The sequence below is a fragment of the Olea europaea genome, unplaced genomic scaffold, assembly GCF_002742605.1.
Source record: "Olea europaea var. sylvestris unplaced genomic scaffold, O_europaea_v1 scaffold2003, whole genome shotgun sequence".
Lineage (NCBI taxonomy): Eukaryota > Viridiplantae > Streptophyta > Magnoliopsida > Lamiales > Oleaceae > Olea > Olea europaea.
Genome location: NW_019237908.1, coordinates 96,256 through 118,955, shown reverse-complemented (window position 1 = coordinate 118,955; position 22,700 = coordinate 96,256). Strand labels below are relative to the sequence as shown.

The following is a 22,700-nucleotide window of genomic DNA, read 5'->3' as shown; positions in this document are numbered from 1 at the left end:
TTTTTATTTTGATATGTTTGGTTCTGATTGTCGTTTACAGTGACTAATGTATTTACATTTTTGTTTTAGCAATTTCAAATCTAACATTCAATAAAAGTTTGTGTAATTTATTGCCTATTGACTTTCATTTTATTGTTGACATATTTTGTAAAGATGATTGAAAATTTTAAAAAAATGAAAGATTAAAATTAAATTTAAAATCAAAGATGACATTTTTCAATGCCTGTGCAAGTCATTTTCATTCCTCCTTTCAAATGTCTAATAACATGAATTCTGTAAATTAAAAGCAGCTAAACTCGAAATTAAGCCCTTATCTAAGCTTCATTCTTTTGAAAAAATTCATTTTTCGACAGTGTTTTGACATCATTTCAATCACACATTTTTCAATAAAATAATATTACACGTAAATCTAAAACGTTTCCTTATTTTTTAACCACACATTTCCCATCAATACACTATTCAAAAATTCATTCTTCCCAAAAAAATAGGGCTCAAACAAGGGCTAAGAGTGTGGTTGCTTTGCTACAATGTTATACCATTTTCTTTGAAATTTATGTTTTTCCAGAGAGTACAAACTTACTTAAGAAAAAAAGTTAAAAAAATTATTAATTTTAAGCATACGATTAAAGTCTATCATTAAGCAAATAAAGTAATCAAACTAAAAAGAAAAGGTTAGTTGTCCCTAAAATGGAAAAATAGAAAAGTCTCGACACTGAAATGTGGGGTAATTATCTATCTAGTCTAGATCAGGGAGAATTATAAATTTTTACACTGAAACACACTCTCCAAACGGTGAGAGAAAGAGGAGTATCTCACGCCTGAAACGTGAGGTTATCTCACGTTGAAATGTGAGGTTCTTTCACGTCTTGTTGTAGTCGTAGTGTGGGAGTTCGATTTCTGAAATATGGAATTATATTTCTTATAAGCGCAGTGTACAGACAATTCTTGTTCTCTGACCTATAGGAACACATCTTGTGATTTAACTCCTTCACAAAGCTCTAGAAGTGGGACGGTAGAGGCTGTCAAGGTTGATGTTCAACTTTCATCATTTATTTATTTATTTTTTATTTAAAGAAAGAGGAGTATGCAGAGGGTTCTGTTAAAAATACTTTTTTGCTGCCAAGTTTTCATAATCCTACAGAGGAAACTCGGTTTCTCCTTTCATTTTACTGTTAAACCTTTCATCTTCCCTAAATCTTTAGATACATTCCTTTTTCATCTGATGATGAAGCTTATGACCTTGTAACAGTGTACAATTTGTCAGAAAAGATTTTTGTTTTTGAAAAAATGGCAAATAAATGCATTATTTAACCACCAAACAGCCCAAAAGGAACTCCACTTGTTAAACAACTGCTCCTCCTTGTTCTATAGGTTATTCCTAGTCAATGGTGGAATGGTTTTTGCAGATTTCTGTTATCTTTCCATTAATCACATATCTTCTTCCCAAGAGGGCTCTTTTTGTGATACTGATATGGATGAAGGGAGACATAATAATTTTTGGGGTAAAACCTCTGATTCAAGTGACGGGTTTGGAGAAAATAATGAATCCATTGATCTAAATGCTAGCTTAAATGAAGAAGATGAGATGAACATGCATGCATTTAGCAGCGGGAAGGACTCAAATACTGGGCAGTCAAAACTGTGTGCTAGAGGACACTGGAGGCCTGCAGAAGACGCACGTCTCAAGGAACTTGTTGCTCTTTATGGCCCTCAAAATTGGAACCTCATTGCAGAGAAGCTGGAAGGAAGATCAGGTAAGAATTTGAGGAAAAACGCTATTTATTGTCCTACTCTCTGTGTGCAATATTTCTTCTAGTTTGTTGTTGCTGCTCAAGAATTTTCAATGACTGTTTTTTCATATCATAACTTTTTTGCTGTATTACGTGGAACTGTGAAGGGAAAAGCTGCAGGTTAAGATGGTTTAACCAGTTGGATCCAAGGATAAACAGAAGGGCATTTACTGAAGAAGAGGAAGAGAGACTAATGGCTGCTCATAGACTGTATGGCAACAAATGGTCATTGATAGCAAGGCTTTTTCCTGGAAGAACAGACAATGCAGTCAAGAATCATTGGCATGTTATTATGGCTAGAAAGTATAGAGAACAATCCAGTGCTTTTCGAAGGAGAAAAATGGGCCAATTTGTATGCAAAAGATCAATGGAAGAAGATGATATTCCCCTTTGCAATGCAGATGCGGCCAGCAAAACTAAACCAACATTGCCATCTTATGCAACTTTCAGTGATCTAACTGCTGCTTGCGAGTTTTCGACTCGAAATGGCGGCGATGCTAGTGGTGGTGGGGGAGCAACTTCTAGCCAGATGTACGGTATCCCTCCTCCTTACAGTGGATTCTGGGCATCACAAACTTCTCTTGGTCTCTTCCCTCGCCTGCTGCCTAATACTTCCCGTCCGCCTATAGGTTTTTTACTTATCTGCAGTTTCTACATACAGATTTCTGTGCCTGAGTTCACTTTAATTTTTACATCAATCAAGCTAAATTTTTGTTTATACGGTCTAGTCTAGTCTTGTTTAGTACTGTGTATAAAATGTCACTTCATATATTGTGTGTTTGTTTTACACAGGTCCCATTACAAGTGAGGCGATGCCAATTTGCGACCAGGGAAAATCTTGGGATGATCCAAAGGTTGAATCCAACTTTTTACATTCTTATCCTCATTACCCAAGCTCCCTAGTGACTGCAATGCAACAGAGAAACTATCACTACCCTTCAGATTTCACAGCATCAGCACATCAAGTTTCAGTCACTGAATATACTGCATCATCATCAACAATGGAAAGAAACGGTGAGACCATTGCACCGCCATTTATAGACTTTCTTGGAGTTGGAGCCACTTGAATTTGCCACGAAAATTAAGCTGAAAGCGGTTTCTTGAATTCACTTTTTTAAGTGATTATTTTGAGTTGATATTATATAACAGTACATATTCTTTAAGTGGGTAACGAGGAAATGTCAAAACCAACTCTTCTGAAGTCATCTCCCTAACCCTGCTTTTTCTTTGTAACGTCTCTATCATCAGATGGAACTGTTGAGAAATGTGAAACATAAGGTATTGTCACTTCCTCTCTAATTTTTCTACTTTATCTATACTTTTCAACGTGTAAAGACGCGTTAGTTCAGAGAAAATTAAGTATGAATAATTACAATTACATAGAAGTGCTAAGTGGGTAAATTTGATGGAGGAGCTTGTGTGTGATTTTGGGGAAAAAAAAATGTTGGAGACATCCTTTTCTCATGGGCCTGCAAAAATTCAGGCACAATTTCTGGTCCTAAAACACAACCCTTTCTTAACATTACATATATTATCTTAACTGTTTAACATCCTTGTCCCAGCAGAATCTTCTGAGAAATTCATGCTATCCACATGGGATGATAACAAGAAAGTGTCAAAGCTTATTCAATATGTAAACTGATAAAATTTCACATAAAGATGAAAATATAAGTCACAGGATCGACCTTTTAAGATGAAACCTTTCATCGATTAAAGATAAAAACATAGATCAATTTAGAAGGTTTTTGGCTATTTATTTTAACAAGTTTGACCTTTTAAGATGGAACCCAAAATCTTAACACAATAACACTCACCGCATCCCACCCCCGAGTTAAAAAAGCCAGAAAGCACGAACAAAACGGACGAAAGCACACTAGAAAGTGTGTACATGATTTGTTCGAAATCATTGATGTTGATTGGTTACACACATAATGTCTAACAAGACGCGTTCTTTGCTACGGATTGTGTTTTTGTATATATATTTGAGTTGTCGTTGTAGGTCTCCAAATTAATTTTCAATCTCCAATTCTTCAAAGTCGTAACTAGTTAGCTCACATTTTCTTTAAACAAGTTAGGATAGCCAAAACTTTTTAATGAAGGAAAGAAGGGCAAATTAATCACAAGAAAAGTATTCTGGTGTGGGAGATTTGAGTTGAGTTGTAAACTAGTTAAGGTTTTTAGCTCATATAACCCAGCTCGGCTTTTAGATCTAGCCAGTCCACAATGCAGTCTATCTCGGGTCTAGGTTGTAGCATGTTAGCCACATGTCATGGACCACAAGGTGATGATTTGAGGCTTAGCATGACACGGGAATGTCATGGTACAAAGTAAGAAAATAAGGTAGACTTATGGCAAATAAGGTCTAAACTTCCGCGGTACCTGGCGATGAAGGCATTGCCAAATTTAGTGGAGGAGTGACTTAAGTCTCCCATGGTCGTGGTTGATATATCCAGGTTGTGGTTGGGGAATTCGGATAATGCAGGCAGTATGTTACGGCTGGACGGAAGTACCTGCGGTAGGGGATGCAGGTAGAAAAAAAACAGGCACCGTTAAGAGATGTAGGCCGAATCTACATTAGGGGATGCAGGTAAAACAACATAGGAACCTGTGGCAAGGGACGCAGGTAGGACCAAGATAGGAACTGCAACAGGAAGACACAGACAGGTAAACTCAGCCAGATTGCAAGCATTGTGGCAGGGAACGCAGGTAGGACCAAGACAGGAACTGCGACAAGAAGACATAGACAGGTAAACTCAGCCAGATTGCAAGCATTGTAGTAGGAGACGCGACAGCAATGCGGGTAAATTGCGGCAGGGGATGCAACAGCAACACAGGTAGACTGTGTAGGCAATCATAGGCTGGGTCGCAGGGACAGAAATCTAGTTTTCTCAGGTGAAAATTACTACCATGAGGGGGAAGCAATTCCGTGGATTATGGCCGATTATTTTGAATACAATGAGTGTCAACTTGAGCCAATTGGATAACTTGCAAAAAGAGGCCAACATGCCATTTGACAACTTGCTTGAGGAAGCAAAGTTTAACTTGGCCACTTTGATGGAGACATGTCCATTTGCACACATGAGTTGTAGAGATTCACTTGCATGGAAAGTGACATACCAACATAGAGTTGGAAATGAACAAGATACAATGCAGCAATGCAACTTGCAAGTGTAGAGACATTTCACTTGCAAGGTAGTCAATTTCAACTTGGCGACCTTAAGATCAAAGGAGTAAGACAACTTGCAACAAATAAGAGCCCTTGGATCAAAATTAATCCTAGTCATTGATGCCAACTTGCATAGCATGAGTTTGCCTATGAATAGAGGGACTTGGTTATTTGTAATTCATACGAATGAATTGAATGAATGAGTAGAGGGAAAAATAGAGAGTTGAGAGAAAATTCCCATGGATGGAATGAGAGTTAAGTGAGATAGAATGATATCTTTGTAGAGAGTTCGTAAATAGTTTTCTCTTATATTAATACAAAGGAATTTCTCCACATATATGTGTGTGCTTTTTTCTCATAAATTTTCTATCTACCATCTCTTACAAAGTTAACATATAATTTAGCCTCACTAGTTAAATTATTGTTGAGGTTTAAGGCTGACTTAACGCTATTTCGTGAAGAGGAGAGTTGTGGAGTGTTCAGACTGCACGGTTCTAGAATAGTTCGGGTGTAACGAAACTAGGCCCGTGACACACCAAACCTAAGCAGTGAGAACATTTTGGTACCTCTAAAACCAAGTCATTTGATGCATGATAACAATGAGTTGTTAGTATTAAATGTATGTTCGATAATAAAACTGGATACAAACAGTCCAAAGAACAAAATTTTATTTTTATTTTTAATACTACATTAAATTTATTTTTTATTTTTTATTTTATTATTATTATTTTTAAAGCTCTTTCAATTTCTTTCTAATTATCAAAAGAGGTCAAATGTGAGAACAAATGAAACAAAAATGATTAGTAAATCTAGGATTCTCTCTTTTAAGAGGAGAGATTAACTATATGTTTAATAAAATTTCGAGAAAAAATTGAATTTGACTTGACAAATGATGGAGCAATCTCAATAATTTTTGTGGCAATTACGCCTCTTACATACAATTTAATAAAATTTGAAATTTTACTATGTAATAATTTTTTTCCAAAATTACTTTAAAATTGTAGTAAAAAAGAAAAGTAGAATATCACTAAACTCATTTATGATAATTAATTATGGGCTGATTTTACTCCATCAAATACGTCCTTTACTACAATTAGCCCTATTCAACACAATCAACATTATGTAATTTTGAATTGGTGTAACATAAAGAATACCCAAAGTTGGAATATGGAAAGATTTAGATCTTAATTATTTTTTAAATTATACGCACAGTCGGACAAAGGGCTCTAAGAAAATCCAATTACAATTTTAATATCAGATACATACACACCACCATATATTTTCAATCATGTCAACACAAATTGAGAATATTGTGTATAAATTGTGAAGCCACACTTCATATGACGAATTGGAGTTGAAGAATCTAAAAATCGAACTGAATTATATATTTAAATCACATAAAAATTCCAGTAACATTTGCTTGTAATCTGGAAGTTTCAATTTGATAATATATGTTTTTGCAACAATGTTTAATGTTTTATGGATTGATATTGAAGAAGAAAGAAACCAGATTTTGATTCTGGGCAGAGACGAATTTGGGTACCTTTTTGTCCATTATGAATTATGAAATTTGCATTGATTTTGGAAAGTAATTAATTGATAGGCTTAATGTTAGGATGATTTGAAAAAAATGTCAGTTACACCATTGTTTGAAATCTAAATTTGTAGTATTTGTTAAATTATTTACCAATTTAGATAGTATTTTCTGAATTATAAACGTAATATAGGCCTTGTTTGATCTACATTATTTAGAAAAAAAATATATTCTTAAATAGTTATTTGATTTCATTTCAACAATATATTCTTCAATAAAATAATATTATACGCAAATTTATTTTTTCTTATTTTTTAATCACACATTTTCCATCATTACACTATTCAAAAATTTATTTTTATGAAAATAATGTGGCTCAAACAAGGACATGGTATTACCTGAATTTTTATTTCGTAATGATGTAAATACGAAATTTCCCATAATTTTGTAGTGCTGGGTTTGGACTGGCAAGTTGACAGCCCAATGGATGGGCTTCTCTAACTTGGTTCAAAACTATAAAACTTGAATGGGAAAAGAGGAATTCACACAAATACCTGTTTTTAGCTTTTCATTTCAATAACTAGGAACCTGCTTAGTAGTAATTTTGAGAATTGATTTTTTGACCGTTAAGAGAAAAGTGAGGTCCACCTGTAAGAGAAGAAGTCAAATATGATGGCTTGAATAGTGAAATAACGATCAAAAAATCAATTTTTTTGGTGAAAAAATCGGGCCCAAACAGGCCCTAGGTATAAAATTTCTCTTGCACCCCACGCCACCCCACACGCCCACACCAAATATATGTGACACTCTTTTTCACTCTAATCTCTATCTACCACACAATCTATTCAGCGATATCCACCAACTCCGACCATGTTTCACAAAAATCATCGCCTTCCGTTCTCACATCAAGTGGTGGATCAATTCACAAGATCTATACTTACACCTTAAATGGCCGTCATTGCAGCTTGGTAGTTTCTTTTGTGGCCAGACCCCACCTCCAAAATTTGTGCACTTTGTTAAACATGTCGATGTTAAGGTTGTGGTGAGAGATCTCCAACATAGTTGAACATTGTCGAGCGATTGCGAGTGGCAATGAGCGATCTCTTGCAATCTGGGTGGTATGATTTGTGTGTGAAATAAGGAAATCATATTTTGGGTTTGTGTTAATTAATTAGTTGGCAAATAAAATAGGAAAATTATATTTTTGGGCTCATTACTTAGTTGGCAAATCTATTATAAAAAATTAAAATAATTTGATTTATTTAATATAAAAAATTAAGGAAATTCAATTATTATTCAGTTCTAGGTTTAGAATCGAGAACCGAACCAAATTCATTGATTTTTGACTCACATACTCATTTGGGTATTTAATTTAAGAAGAATCGCTCGATTTGGTTCGATTCGGTTCGGGTTCGATTCAATTTGAGAGTTTTGTCTAGCCTTATGTAGAATTGGTATGTATCCTAACCTCATCGACCTAGCGACAGATTTGAAGGGAGCATGAATGTACTCTATAGATATGACATATTGAAGTCATTCGAACCCATTTATTAGCTTCTATTATTTATCTTTATTTAGTACTTTTTCATGAATATCATATTATGTTAAGGAACTATCTTCAGATCAATATATTTTTATTCTAGAATTGCACGAGGTTCATATATTGTATATTCTTTAGTTCATCCAATGTTTACATATTTGTATTGAAGTAGTAACGAATTGTCGTTGTAAATATATGTTGGATTTCAAGTGCATTACAATGGAATATGATACTATGAGTTTACATATAATTTACTAAAAGAAACTCAAGAGAGAAAATTACCTTTAATGTATAGAATTTATGATTCTGTCAAATAGATCGCCAGATTTGTCAAAACCAAAAAAGAGAATGAACACCAACGAATCGAATTTGTAATTTTTGGTATGGCCGCAGATGAATTGCACTTGGATAAAATTCTTTTACCAAAGGTTTTACATATTGGGAAACAATTTATCTTGACAAGTCTTCAACTTTAAAATTAATAAGTTGGTCTCCAATTCTTTATTTTAGTTCCACAATTAATTTCCAATGGCAGAAGTCCACACTTTCCTTATAGTCTTCATGAAAAATGTCTCATTGTTCTCTAGTACCTGTCAAGGTTAAGACGTAAAACTTTGTAGTATAAAGTGAGATACGTAACTATTTAACAGAGATGTAGATAATTTCGTTACTAAAAGATTGACTCCACAACTATAATGAAATGTTGGGGATCTAGTTACTCTCTCTTTTTTATTTTAAGGATCAAGTTGCAACTAAGCCTTGAAGCAGTAGAATGGAAAGCAAAAGCTTAGGTAGCGGTTGGTTTGCATTTTCATTTTCAAAACGATTTTTAGTATTCCCGAAAACGGCCCGTTTTGAACGTTTTGAGCGTTTTCGACATTTATAACTGAAAATGCTAAAAATGATAAAAAATCGTTTTGCGTTTTTAGTTATAAATTTTAACTAGTTTTCAAAAATGCATTTTTGAAAACGACGGACCAAACGCGTTTTTCATGTTTTCGAAAACGGAAAATGATCCGAAAACGGCAAACCAACCACGGTCTTAATTTCCCATATTTCTTAAAGAGTTGCCTTCACCTTGAGGAGAAGAAAAGTACAAAAAGAACAAGATAAAGGGAAAACATATGGGATCGACTATATACATCAAAAGGTGCACATTCCGATCCAACGGCCCACAACCCTTTAGAGTTATCGAAGCAGAAATAGGAAAAAATAAATAAAAATAGCGATAATTCGATTCTTTATCCCCATACACAATAAATACCTCATAGCATCACATGCCTATGGTCCCATAACAACTCATTTTTTCAAAATTTGTGGCTTTCCAATGCTGATAACAACATTGAAATCTCTATTCACAATGGTCTATCAATCAGAAAAGTACATTGATTAGGTTTTGATCCTGTAATTCATCCAATAGGAAATTAGCAAATCCACCTCAGACAGCTTTTTATTTTTGTGGATGGATGTAAACCATATTGTCAGTTGGTGCAAATATTAGAAGACGAAAACATTGACAGTCTCATCAGGTACAAGTTTCTAATTTAAATCTTGCTGCATATTAGGCTTTTGACGAAAAAAATGAATCTCATTTACTCTTTTGAGGAATCACATTGACGACATAATTTACATAATTAAGTTTCTCTTCTTTGCTTCTACACGAGCTAATTCGAAAGAAAAAAATGGATATGGATATGGGAGAATAAGGCAAAAAAGCAACATAAATTGAAAAAAAGGATTTATTCTAACATTTCCACCTTTTTGCAACACTGGGCTAGATACTTTTCAACTGGAAGGGATGAATGTTTGGCACTTTATTATCTTTTTTCAACTTTATCTCGACAAAATGGGACCTGACAAAGAACTGATCTTTAAAAAATGCCCAACTTTTGAAAATATTTCCAAATTCACCACTTAAGGTTGGATTCTTAATTTTATGGGATCCACATCTTTATCACTAGAAAACTTTTCTAGTTTTTATGTTATGAGTAATGTTGTGCGAATGAACAGGCGCACGGCAAAATTGGTTAGATTTATGACTGATGTGGAGTTCCAGATCGACGAGTGAAAACTCGAACTTATGCCACCTAAGCAATAATATTATTCAACTCGACCTATGTAGATAGCTTGGAGTCTAGTCATCGACCACAGTTAACCGAGGTTCTAGAGCTTTCCTACGAAGCATATTGTCTCTGAGTTTGTGCTTGTGCAAGTAGCTTTCTTTCACCAAGAATAAGCACCATTAACCAGCAGAATAGAAGCTTTTATTTATTTGCTGATCATGTCAACAAGATCTCCGCTTTAGTACATTCACAAGAAAATTTCGACGACCTCTTTCTATTTTGTATAAAACGACTATGTACAACAAAAATTACTCACTCACATAATCGAAATAACATATAGATCAACTTATTCTGTGCGAAACTGATTCTGTAGAAGTCTCCTCGGGAAGCGTTTATTAACAGTCCTTAGCTTGTTCTACCTGCTCTCTTTTTAGCATCCGTGCCTCGTCAGATTTAATTTTCGGTACATACATTTCTGCCAATGTAGAACAACACAAACATAATCTCGTTAAATACTCTCGCGGAAGTTAAATGATCGGGACAAAGCTGCTGGATTAGCTTGTAATACCAAAGAAGTACTGTCTATGTTACTATTCCTGTTCCCTTTTGGGGACGTGTCCTAAAGAAACGTACTGCTGAATCATCTCTCATTCTTGATTCCAAGTGATGACTATATAGAGCTCTTTGAAGCCACATTTAGATCATCAAAGCTCAATGTCTTAGGAATCAAAGCACACCTCTCTGCAATTCCTTCTTGGAAACATCTTGTGCTTTTATGTTTAAAAAAATAAATAAAAATAGCGATAATTCGATTCTTTATCCCCATACGCAATAACTACCTCATAGCATCACATGCCTATGGTCCCATAACAACTCATTTCTTCAAAATTTGTGGCTTTCCAATGCTGATAACAACATTGAAATCTCTATTCACAATGGTCTATCAATCAGAAAAGTACATTGATTAGGTTTTGATCCTGTAATTCATCCAATAGGAAATTAGCAAATCCACCTCAGACAGCTTTTTATTTTTGTGGATGGATGTAAACCATATTGTCAGTTGGTGCATTGCATCCATGTATTTATGAATCGCTTTCTTCTTCAGCCTTTCAAATATTAGAAGACGAAAACATTGACAGTCTCATCAGGTACAAGTTTCGAATTTAAATCTTGCTGCATATTAGGCTTTTGACGAAAAAAATGAATCTCATTTACTCTTTTGAGGAATCACATTGACGACATAATTTACATAATTAAGTTTCTCTTCTTTGCTTCTACACGAGCTAATTCGAAAAAAAAAAATGGATATGGATATGGGAGAATAAGGCAAAAAAGCAACATAAATTGAAAAAAAGGATTTATTCTAACATTTCCACCTTTTTGCAACACTGGGCTAGATACTTTTCAACTGGAAGGGATGAATGTTTGGCACTTTATTATCTTTTTTCAACTTTATCTCGACAAAATGGGACCTGACAAAGAACTGATCTTTAAAAAATGCCCAACTTTTGAAAATATTTCCAAATTCACCACTTAAGGTTGGATTCTTAATTTTATGGGATCCACATCTTTATCACTAGAAAACTTTTCTAGTTTTTATGTTATGAGTAATGTTGTGCGAATGAACAGGCGCACGGCAAAATTGGTTAGATTTATGACTGATGTGGAGTTCCAGATCGACGAGTGAAAACTCGAACTTATGCCACCTAAGCAATAATATTATTCAACTCGACCTATGTAGATAGCTTGGAGTCTAGTCATCGACCACAGTTAACCGAGGTTCTAGAGCTTTCCTACGAAGCATATTGTCTCTGAGTTTGTGCTTGTGCAAGTAGCTTTCTTTCACCAAGAATAAGCACCATTAACCAGCAGAATAGAAGCTTTTATTTATTTGCTGATCATGTCAACAAGATCTCCGCTTTAGTACATTCACAAGAAAATTTCGACGACCTCTTTCTATTTTGTATAAAACGACTATGTACAACAAAAATTACTCACTGACATAATCGAAATAACATATAGATCAACTTATTCTGTGCGAAACTGATTCTGTAGAAGTCTCCTCGGGAAGCGTTTATTAACAGTCCTTAGCTTGTTCTACCTGCTCTCTTTTTAGCATCCGTGCCTCGTCAGATTTAATTTTCGGTACATACATTTCTGCCAATGTAGAACAACACAAACATAATCTCGTTAAATACTCTCGCGGAAGTTAAATGATCGGGACAAAGCTGCTGGATTAGCTTGTAATACCAAAGAAGTACTGTCTATGTTACTATTCCTGTTCCCTTTTGGGGACGTGTCCTAAAGAAACGTACTGCTGAATCATCTCTCATTCTTGATTCCAAGTGATGACTATATAGAGCTCTTTGAAGCCACATTTAGATCATCAAAGCTCAATGTCTCCGCTTTAGTACATTCACAAGAAAATTTCGACGACCTCTTTCTATTTTGTATAAAACGACTATGTACAACAAAAATTACTCACTGACATAATCGAAATAACATATAGATCAACTTATTCTGTTCGAAACTGATTCTGTAGAGGTCTCCTCGGGAAGCGTTTATTAACAGTCCTTAGCTTGTTCTACCTGCTCTCTTTTTAGCATCCGTGCCTCGTCAGATTTAATTTTCGGTACATACATTTCTGCCAATGTAGAACAACACAAACATAATCTCGTTAAATACTCTCGCGGAAGTTAAATGACCGGGACAAAGCTGCTGGATTAGCTTGTAATACCAAAGAAGTACTGTCTATGTTACTATTCCTGTTCCCTTTTGGGGACGTGTCCTAAAGAAACGTACTGCTGAATCATCTCTCATTCTTGATTCCAAGTGATGACTATATAGAGCTCTTTGAAGCCACATTTAGATCATCAAAGCTCAATGTCTTAGGAATCAAAGCACACCTCTCTGCAATTCCTTCTTGGAAACATCTGGTGCTTTTATGTTTGGTGGTCTAAGTATGTTCCCGTCCCTAGAATGTTTACCTAGTGTAGGAAGAGCGGTTTTGGTAATTGAGAAGAAATTATCAGATGAAGGCGGATGGGATAGAAATGGCACATTCCAACCGCTAGGTATGGTACAGCCCCAATTGGGCATTGTTGGATCGAAAGTCACAAGAATTCCAGAAGATCTACTTCATGGATCCTTACATATTTCTCTTCTCCCGGGGTGTACAGGCTTTCTGTTTTCTCGTCCATAAAATCTACCAACACAATTTTGTGATCTCTCAGCAAGATCCAAGGCAGAAGCCATGGATTCAGAAAGAGGGCTCTCTGCACCAAACACAAGGACAGTACCTTTTGGTTTCAAGGAGGCAAAGTGCATCCCGGTTATAGCAATAGCTTGAGCTGCTTGGAGGGTATCCTGAACGATCATATAACCGTAATTTGAAGCAGAAGCGTTTTTGTTCTTGCATCGGCCTGAACCAACGGGCACATTTGTTATCGTCCCGCCAGATGTCCAATATCTTTGACACATTTTGCAGAAATGCCGGGGTTGGTTGACACTGTAATCGTTGAAGTAGCAAAACCTAGTGTCCATGCTCTTTGATGAGGGCATCACCTATTTGACCATTTTATCTTGCTTTGGGCTAATTAACTTTTGCTTTATTAGTTGTGGATTTGTTTTCCTGACCGGATCGCGGCATGGGGGTAGCTGAAACTTTGTAGAGCATGGGAAGAACGCAGAGCCGAGGCGATGAGCCGATGATATGCTCGCGTCGGGTACGTTAAAGCGTTATAGAAATTTTAGGGACTCGTCTTCATCGAATCGCTGTCAGGAAGAGGGAGACGGCTCAAGCTTTGCAAAGCATGGGAGGGGCGCAGCGACCGAGGCGATAGCAAACGGGGCGGTTGCATCGGATGCGTCCAGGCTTTGTTAAGTTGGGGGACTCGTTTCTATATTGATTCTACATCAATTTAGTATTAGAGTCAAAACCTGGATTTCGTCATAAAATGGTTGCACTTCTGTCTGTTTATCCAATTCATCCACCGATAATTGCTGACAGTTTCTTCTCTGCATCTATTTCAGAATTCGCTTGGTAAAACAACCACCACAACAACTATTACTTGCAACAATTCCCAGCATCATCTTCTACATACACCCATACCCACTATTGCAAGACTCACAAAACATCTTCATTAACTCACACTGCCTTTCCACCTCTCCTAGCGTCGACGACCATCTCTCGTCTCCGTCCACAACGCAATACCCACTAACTGCCAACCACCACCACTTATAGTGCCTCTCTTCCTCGTTCAATTGCGACAACCAACAAATCCAACCGAAAAAAGGGGAAAAAAATAGCCCACTATCACATCACAATCGGCCTAAGACATACAATACCATACCATACTTCACAAGAAGCCCAATACACAAAATAACCAAAGGGAAAAATTCATAAACCATGTATTAACTATGCACAGTTCAAAAATCATGTTTAAAGTTTAACTAATGCAAAAATCAGGTTTTTATCTAATTAATTAAAAATATTTATTAATTAAATATAATAAATACAAAATTATACAATTAGTGGTCACGTGTACACATTTATAGGTCACAGATTTATTCCTTGGTCACATATTTTCAAATTAATTGGTCACAAATTATTTTCAGGTCACGAATCAAAACTTTGATAGGTCACAGATTATTTTGTGGTCACGAATCTAAAAAATTATAGGTCATGAGTAACAACTATAGGTCACAAATGGCTATAAATCCAAAATATTATAGGTCATAGGTCACGTAATTTTGAATTTGATGGTCACAAATTATTTTTTAATCATAGAATGATCGAATTTCAAGGACACAGATTAATTGTTGGTTACAGACACCAAACACCGATTATTTCGATTCATAATTAATTGGTTACAGATTGTCAAATTCTTAGGTCACGCTTAAACAATTAGTCACATATAATTAAATGGTTGGTCACATGCGTCAAATAGTGGTCACATACCACCATCACCAACAATATCGCACTGCCACTACCATCACGGCCAATCGCGACCGCCCTCACCACGTTACCATCGCTGCCTCCACAATAGCACCACCAACATTAACACCAACAAATTGCCACCACCAAATCAAATCAAATGCCAACAAAAATCAAGACAACCACTACTAAATCACCTCCGTCGTCGAAAACCACCACAACTGCCACCACTAAACACACCAACAATACCTAACCTACAACCTCACCAACCTCGCCAACACCACCCACATCACCACTGCTAACACGAACTACTCCGTCGCCACCAAAAACAACCACAACCGCCTCACCAAACACACCAACTATACAACCCACAACCTCACCACCTGCTCCACCGCCAACACGACTACCTTTTCTTTGTGACCACAACCACCCACCATTGCACATCGATGCTGCACAGAGAATGCAATGCTACTATGCAGAGGCTTAGGCAACGAAGCACTATTGCGCACAACGGCGGTCAGGGACAACCGTAGTGAGCACTGCATCACTGCACCAAAGTCCGAATATAGACCTCATAAGCACCGCCATTTGAAGTTGCGACTGCAACGACCGCCATCACATTGTCATTATCGTTGCAGCGCGAGATCTTAAACGACGACTGCAGCGTCATCATCTGAGTGGTCGATGCGCGAGCAGTTTCATCGCAGCGCACATCAGAACCTCCACCATCGGCGCCGCCCAAAATCGTCACCACAATCACCACTGCAAGCTCAAAACCACAATTAGCCACTACCCCCAATAAAACACAACCCAAAATCCCCAAAACCATAGCTGCGGGCTCAAATCGTCACGAGGATCCGAAGCGCCACGCATATCAGGGCCAAAGATCTCTTCCAGCGCCAGCGCCACTACTGTTGAGAGAGAAGAGAGATTAGGAGGAAGAGTGTTGCCCCTGTTGCTGTATGTTTTGAGAGAAAGAAGAGAGAGACGAGAAAATGGGTTTGAAATTAGGGTTGGAAATTGATGGATATATTTATCCATTGATACCTGATTTATGAATAATAAAATTTGACCTTTGATTTTTGAATTCTAATCTTTAAACACCTGGAATTTTGTAATTTCCTCATAACCAAAAGAAATTCATACCACCCATCAACTGGCCCAAATCTAAACCTCAACCCCATAGTCGCATGCGACCCCACTCCATCGAGCCGTGCCCCTGTGCGACTTCCTCTATGCCCTTAGCCAAATAATCCTTTCAAGACCCAATCCACTGCAATTCAATAAACTTGACTCCCACCTTGTGGCTCCGCTACAGCCCTATCATCGGCCACATAAACTAAGCTGACAACCATTAATCCATTTTAACCGTCTCCTTCTGGGTTTCTTCTTCTTTTTGCTTTCGTTTCCAGCTCACCAACAAGACCCGGGCCGCTCTGTAGAACCTCCCACACTCGTCGCTTCTGCCTCGATCCCTAATCGTGAGAGACAAGTTGGTCTATTTTCAATTGTTGCTCTTTGGGCCTCATTTTGTATTTTATTTGGTTGGTGAGTAGTATAATAGATTAATGTGAGAGAGAGAGAGAGAGAGAGAGAGAGAGAGAGAAGCGAAAAAAAAAGAAAAGAAAAAGAGAAGGAGAAGGAGAAAAAAAATTTCCATAAATATTTATTGGTGATCTTTTAATTATGTTGATTGACAGTTTTGCCACCTAGCCCGTGCCAATTTGAAAATTGCGATTGGAGCATTGTTTGATTCTTGAAAGTCCCTTGAGGTAACAATTTTATTAAATTGAATATATGCTTTTATTTTAGTGTCTTGGCCTATCAATTAAAAAAAAAAAATGTTATGTCGTGAATATCAAACATTAGGAGTCCACTTGTTGACAAATGGACGAAAACTTCTTCACTTTGCATTGCCTTCTAATGGCCTCCTATCGTTACTTGAATACACTGAGTATTTGCTTTCAAGAGTGAACCAAGCGCCTTCTATTTCCATGCTTGCATCTACTAATACACTTAGCACAGCATTGATTTCGAATAATCTATTAAGACACCCTAAATTTGCTACACAAGTAGCAGTTGTTTCTTGTCTTGGTGAAATATTCCGCATTACGGCACTCAATCCCCCCTTTTGTGATGAAATAATGCAAGATATTTTTCCTTTGATTATATCATCATTTGCATATCTCACAAGTAAATCCATCAATTTGTATGCTACAGCAGTTAGGATACTAAATGCCATGGCTAATATAAAATACCGCCTTATCATGTTGGACCTAGATTGTGAATGTATGATAATTGACATGTTCCAACACTTTCTTGTAGATCTAAAAGGAAATCATTTAGGGAATGTATTCGCATCCATAGAGACTATCGTGACCTTTACATTGGAAGAAAGTGACAATATCCCCCTGGACATGATTACCCTTCTGTTGGATAGTGTTCAAAGTAAACATTCGAAGATTGGAACACCCTTTTGAGAACAAGGTCGCCCAAGCGGAGAGTTCTGTTTCTAACCTTGGAGTTGTAAAAGCGGGTCATCTTACGATGGTATTTCGCTAAGGTTATCTGGGAAGCGTCTCTCTTTTCCTCAAGGAGGTGTAGTTCACTTATGCGCGCCTCATTGTTGCTGATCTCATTGAAATGTATCCGCCGATGTGATGGGACACCGACCTCGACCGGACTCATCGCTTCGACTCCGTAGGTCATTGAGAATGGGGTCTCACCCGTTGCGGTCCGGCAAGTCGTTCTGATGGCCCAGAGGACGTGGGGAAGTTCGTCAACCCAGGCGCCTTTTGAGGCATCCAGTTTCCTTTTCAGGGTGTGCTTGATAGTCTTGTTCACTGCTTCTTGAGACTGGTGGACAGTGTATTGTGTCTCCTGTTTTGACCACATCTGTAGTCGATACACTTAACAGTGATATCATTGAGAAAGTACCTAAAGTTATGCCACCGAATTCAAATATTTCAAATGTCTAAGATCCGGTGCCAACTATGTTGCATGACTTTCATGTTGACTTTATTTTAGTTCTTCCTCAATTACATGAGAGTCCACGGGTTGCCACATTGTTCTCTAAGGTCATTACTCGATTGTACACTCTTCCTATTGGCATTAGGATGTTGCCCACTAATTATCAACACATTGTGCTAGCACTTCATTATGTTGACAATATTCCTAAATTGCATGCCAAGTTAAAAGGTCAAATCATTTCCAATCATGAAATTTCCGAATTTGCTTTCGATATGCTATATAAATTAGAGTATTCTTGCAAAAGTTTTCTATTTGATTGGCTATCTCACTTAAATGAAAGTTATATTTTCAATATAGAAGAATTGTTTCCTAATCAAGGTATATTCGAGCCTTCGATGTTGCAATCTTTTGTCTCTACAGGCCAATATCATATGCTAGCTTCTTGTGCTGCTCACTATATACAACCACGTGAAGATTTTGGAGATGAGTTGCATGAGTATTTGTTACTTGAAGTCCAATTTCGAATCTTGATTAAAAGGAGAGATCGTCCTCCTTGGTCGACTCATATTCTTGAGGATAAGTCGCCATTTCCATTGTTATCAGCTGTTGAGTTTCGATATTTGGTTCTTCAGAAAGATCGTCCACCGTAGTATGAGTTCAGACACTAACTTGGAGATTGACAATAGCTTTTTTGTGATTTATCCACTCGACAGGGTTGAGTTTTTCTCACACCCCGAGAGAATTGATGAGCGCATCACCTGTTTGACCATTTTATCTTACTTTGGACTAATTAACTTTTGCTTTATTAGTTGGGTTTGTATTATGGGCCGGGCCAAGCCCCATCACTATTAGGTTTAGGTTTATTTTTATTATTTATATGTTTTTGTTGAACTTCCAAAAGTAGGATGATGAAGATGATGATTTGAATGAAAAATAGCTTTGCTCTCTTCTGCCTTCCCTCTTGTTCTCTTATCCTTCGGTTTTCTCCCTCCATTCTCTCCATTCCTCCTCCTTTCTTGGTTTTCTCCCTCCATTCTCTCCATTCCTCCTCCTTTCTTGCTGCCTATTTCTGCCTATCCATCTAACTGTGGTTATTTCTTGTTCAGCATATTGATTCTACATCACTCTTACACAGAGGACAGGGAAGTATTTTATCAGGCTTTTTCGGCTCCTTTTCTTCAGAGATAACACTCTCGCTCTATTCCTCTGTTTTACAAGTTTTCAGAGACGACGAGTCTTTACCCAAAATCTCGGGGTCATTAGTGAACTCTGATGATGTTGCTGACTCTTTCAGTGTTTCTGAAGCCATTTTTGTGGAAATATCTTTTTGTTTCGTCTTTGTTAATTCTCCTTCTGAATTGCTTTGATAAAATGAAGGAATTTAACGTACAAATGAAGTAACAAGAATTTTGAACATTTTAGTTTTTATTTCTAGGATTGTCATAAGCAATTCAAGAGTTCCAAAAGTTTAAATTCAAGCAGTTGATCTAAAAATTCTCTAATAAACCTATACCCAAATAAATTAGGACCATGCTGTGTGTACACGATGGTGTACACACGGCTTTACACCCCTTCACATGGAGGGGGTCCACACGTAATAAAATATTCGTGGGCCCCCCTCCATGTGAGGGGGGTGTAAAGCCGTGTGTACACCTCGTGGTGTACACACAGCATTTTTCAATAATGGCGTAAAGGATAGGAGTGAGATAGTCTCAACCTTGTTGACAGCCACAATGTGAGGATTCGATTCCTGAGATATGGAATTTGACTCTTCGTGGACATCAGTGTACCATCAAGCTCTTGTTTCCTCCCTCACGATACTCCAAGGACGGAACAGTGGGGACCCTCAAGATTGGGGTTCAACCTTTATAACGTGTAACTATGTCTATTTATCTATCTATCTAAAGGGAAAGTCTTTTCTGCTGATAGCAGTTAACTTTCTTTCTTCTATGTTGGGAAAAACGAGTTTTTCAAAGGATTTTGATCTTGCGGAGGTTTTGATTCATTGTTTTGATTGATTTTGTTGGGTTGGTTGAGGGTTAGAGGGGGAGGAGAGAGAAAATGTGTGGCAGTGACACATAAGCAGAGTTAGATGAATTCACATCCACAAGTTTGTTTGTGACCTTTGTAGAATAAATAATACTATTTGCAGTCACTTATTATTGTAATTGTCATACGTGGCATACATGTGCAGCTTAGTGATTTGATACATGAAGTAAGAAAAAATTTCCGCATTAATACATCAAATCAGAGACCGTCATGTAAGATGCCATGTAAAAGGACTATCGCAGTGAGCAACTATTAATAGAATTAGAATCTTTCCTTTAGGCATTTGGTGATCTGTTAAATGGTTTTTTCGTAAAAGATGGCTGCTTTTGATTTTTTACTTTCTTTTGTCCACATCAACTCCCAAAAATATTAATAAAACGTTATGCCAAAAATTATACGAACGATCTCGTTGTATTGCTCTAACTAGTGTAGCAATCTAATCATTAATCTTTAATTATTAGTTTTCCGATCAATTCATAATAATAGTAACTATCCATATTCATGGCAAATTATCACGTGGTTTTTGTATGTCAAATTTCATGAAATTCTATTTTTATTTCATAATTGTAGGCCAGCGTGTGAAAATTTGAAATGTCATACGTTTTTGTGCAGGTCATTTGATAGGTTGATGAAAGTTTGGATGATTTATGTTGTTGGAGAGAAATTGTGCAATTATAATAAAGAGTTGGAAGGATCATTCAAGAACTGACTCAAACAACAAAAATGTACAATTCATCGAAGGTGGCTTTGACAGAAATCAATATTTATCAGTCGTTTAGACATAATAATCAATAGTAGCACCATGCTTTTGTTGTTAGCAATCTCCTACAATGTTTTAGTTGTTGACGGCCGAAAGAAAATCATTGATACTTCGGTATCATTGACAAAATTTTATTCTTTCTATGTATTTTTTACGGTAATTAGCACAAAACATCCTTACCTTTCGATATTTTTGTGGAAAACGTCCATACCTTTCATTTTTTGGTGGATTACACCCTTACCTTTACCTTTTTTTGCGCAAAACGTCCTTCTGTCAACTCTCTGTTAAAATGCTCCGTTAAATCAAAAAGGTAATTAGCACAAAAGGTCCCTACCTTTCAAAGTTATTGTGCAAAACGTCCATACCTTTTATTTTTTAGCATAATTAGCAGAAACGGTCCATACCTTTCAATATTATTGTGCAAAACATCCCTACCTTTCATTTTTAGCATTTTTACCCCTACATTTCACCTTTCATTGCGCAAAAAGTCATTTTCATCCGTTTTTTCAATAAAATGACGATTTTACCCTCCTATTGAAATAAAACAAAAAGAAAAGAAAAAAATAATTAATTAATTGCAATCATAGTTCTAAATCTTTCAAAACATTACAGATAAATCCTAAATTCTCCACTAACGCCACTTTCATAACCCCACCAAGCCACCACCTATAGATCCATATAGCACCACTTTTCGACCATAACACCTATCGGACTCCACCACCACCAGCATCGCATCACTCTCCCCAATATCCTCCTCCATAGTATTGGTCCCCAATTTGTCCGAAACAACCACATTTACGGTGGTGGAGTCCGGTGGGCATGGTGGCCGAAAGCTGGTATTATGTGGATTTATAGTTGGCAGCTTGATAGGTTGTGAAAATGGTGGTGGTTGAGAATTTATGATTTTTTTGTAATTTTTTAAAAATTTAAGGACTATAGTTGTAGTTGGTAATTCATCTTATCTTTTTGTTTTATTGGAATAGGAGAGTAAAATCGTCATTTTATTGAAAAAATGGATGAAAATGACCTTTTTTGCAATGAAAGGTGAAAGGTAGGTGTGAAAATGCTAAAAAGTAAAAGGTAGGGATGTTTTTCACAATAACATTGAAAGGTAGGGACCTTTTGTGCTAATTATACCAAAAAACGAAAGGTGGGGACGTTTTGCACAATAATATTGAAAGGTAAGGACCTTTTGTGCTAATTACCTATTGATTTAACGGAACATTTTAACGGGAACTTGACAGAAGGACGTTTTGCGCAAAAAAAAGTAAAGGTGAGGGTGTAATCCGCCAAAAAACGAAAGGTAGGGACGTTTTTCACAAAAACATCGAAAGGTAGGGACGTTTTGTGCTAATTACCCTATTTTTTAAGTTAAATATATTCACACCACATTTTATTATTTATAATTGCACAACATTTTATTTTATGAAAGGTCCATTGTCTTTAATCATGATTACATTCATGTCTCTAACTTTTCTCATCATATTCTTATTCTCAAATTAAAATAACTTGTCCTTGGTGATAGTTCTTGTCCAAAAATTTCGTTAAAATGAATTAAAAAACTTATTTATAATCGTATTTTTTGTATAAGCCAAAATAAATAAATAAATTTGACAAGATATTCATCCCTCATCGTAAAGTCATTAATAATGTTTTTGCATGAATATCATAATTAAGGACAAAAATTGCAAGTCAATGATACTTTAAAAATAAGAATGTGGTGAAAGAATATGAAAATAAATAAAGGTGAAGGACATTTATCTTTATATTGTGCTATATGTATATAATAATTCATATAAACATGATATAATGAGATATAGTTGTGTTAGAATTTCTTCAATCAAATAAAAAATTATTCTTCATTCTATTTTTGACATCTCAACTATATGTAA

The 22,700-nt window shown here is 36.4% G+C and overlaps 1 protein-coding gene across 1 annotated transcript; it reads left to right on the top strand.

Annotated features, from left to right (window-relative positions):
• Positions 1-1,081: 1,081 nt before the first annotated feature.
• Positions 1,082-3,340, top strand: LOC111379547 (transcription factor MYB105-like). The gene is made up of 3 exons (XM_023002940.1): positions 1,082-1,754; positions 1,898-2,419; positions 2,583-3,340. The coding sequence occupies exons 1-3, from the start codon at positions 1,394-1,396 to the stop codon at positions 2,855-2,857; spliced, it is 1,158 nt and encodes a 385-aa protein (XP_022858708.1). The 5' UTR covers positions 1,082-1,393; the 3' UTR covers positions 2,858-3,340.
• Positions 3,341-22,700: the final 19,360 nt, after the last annotated feature.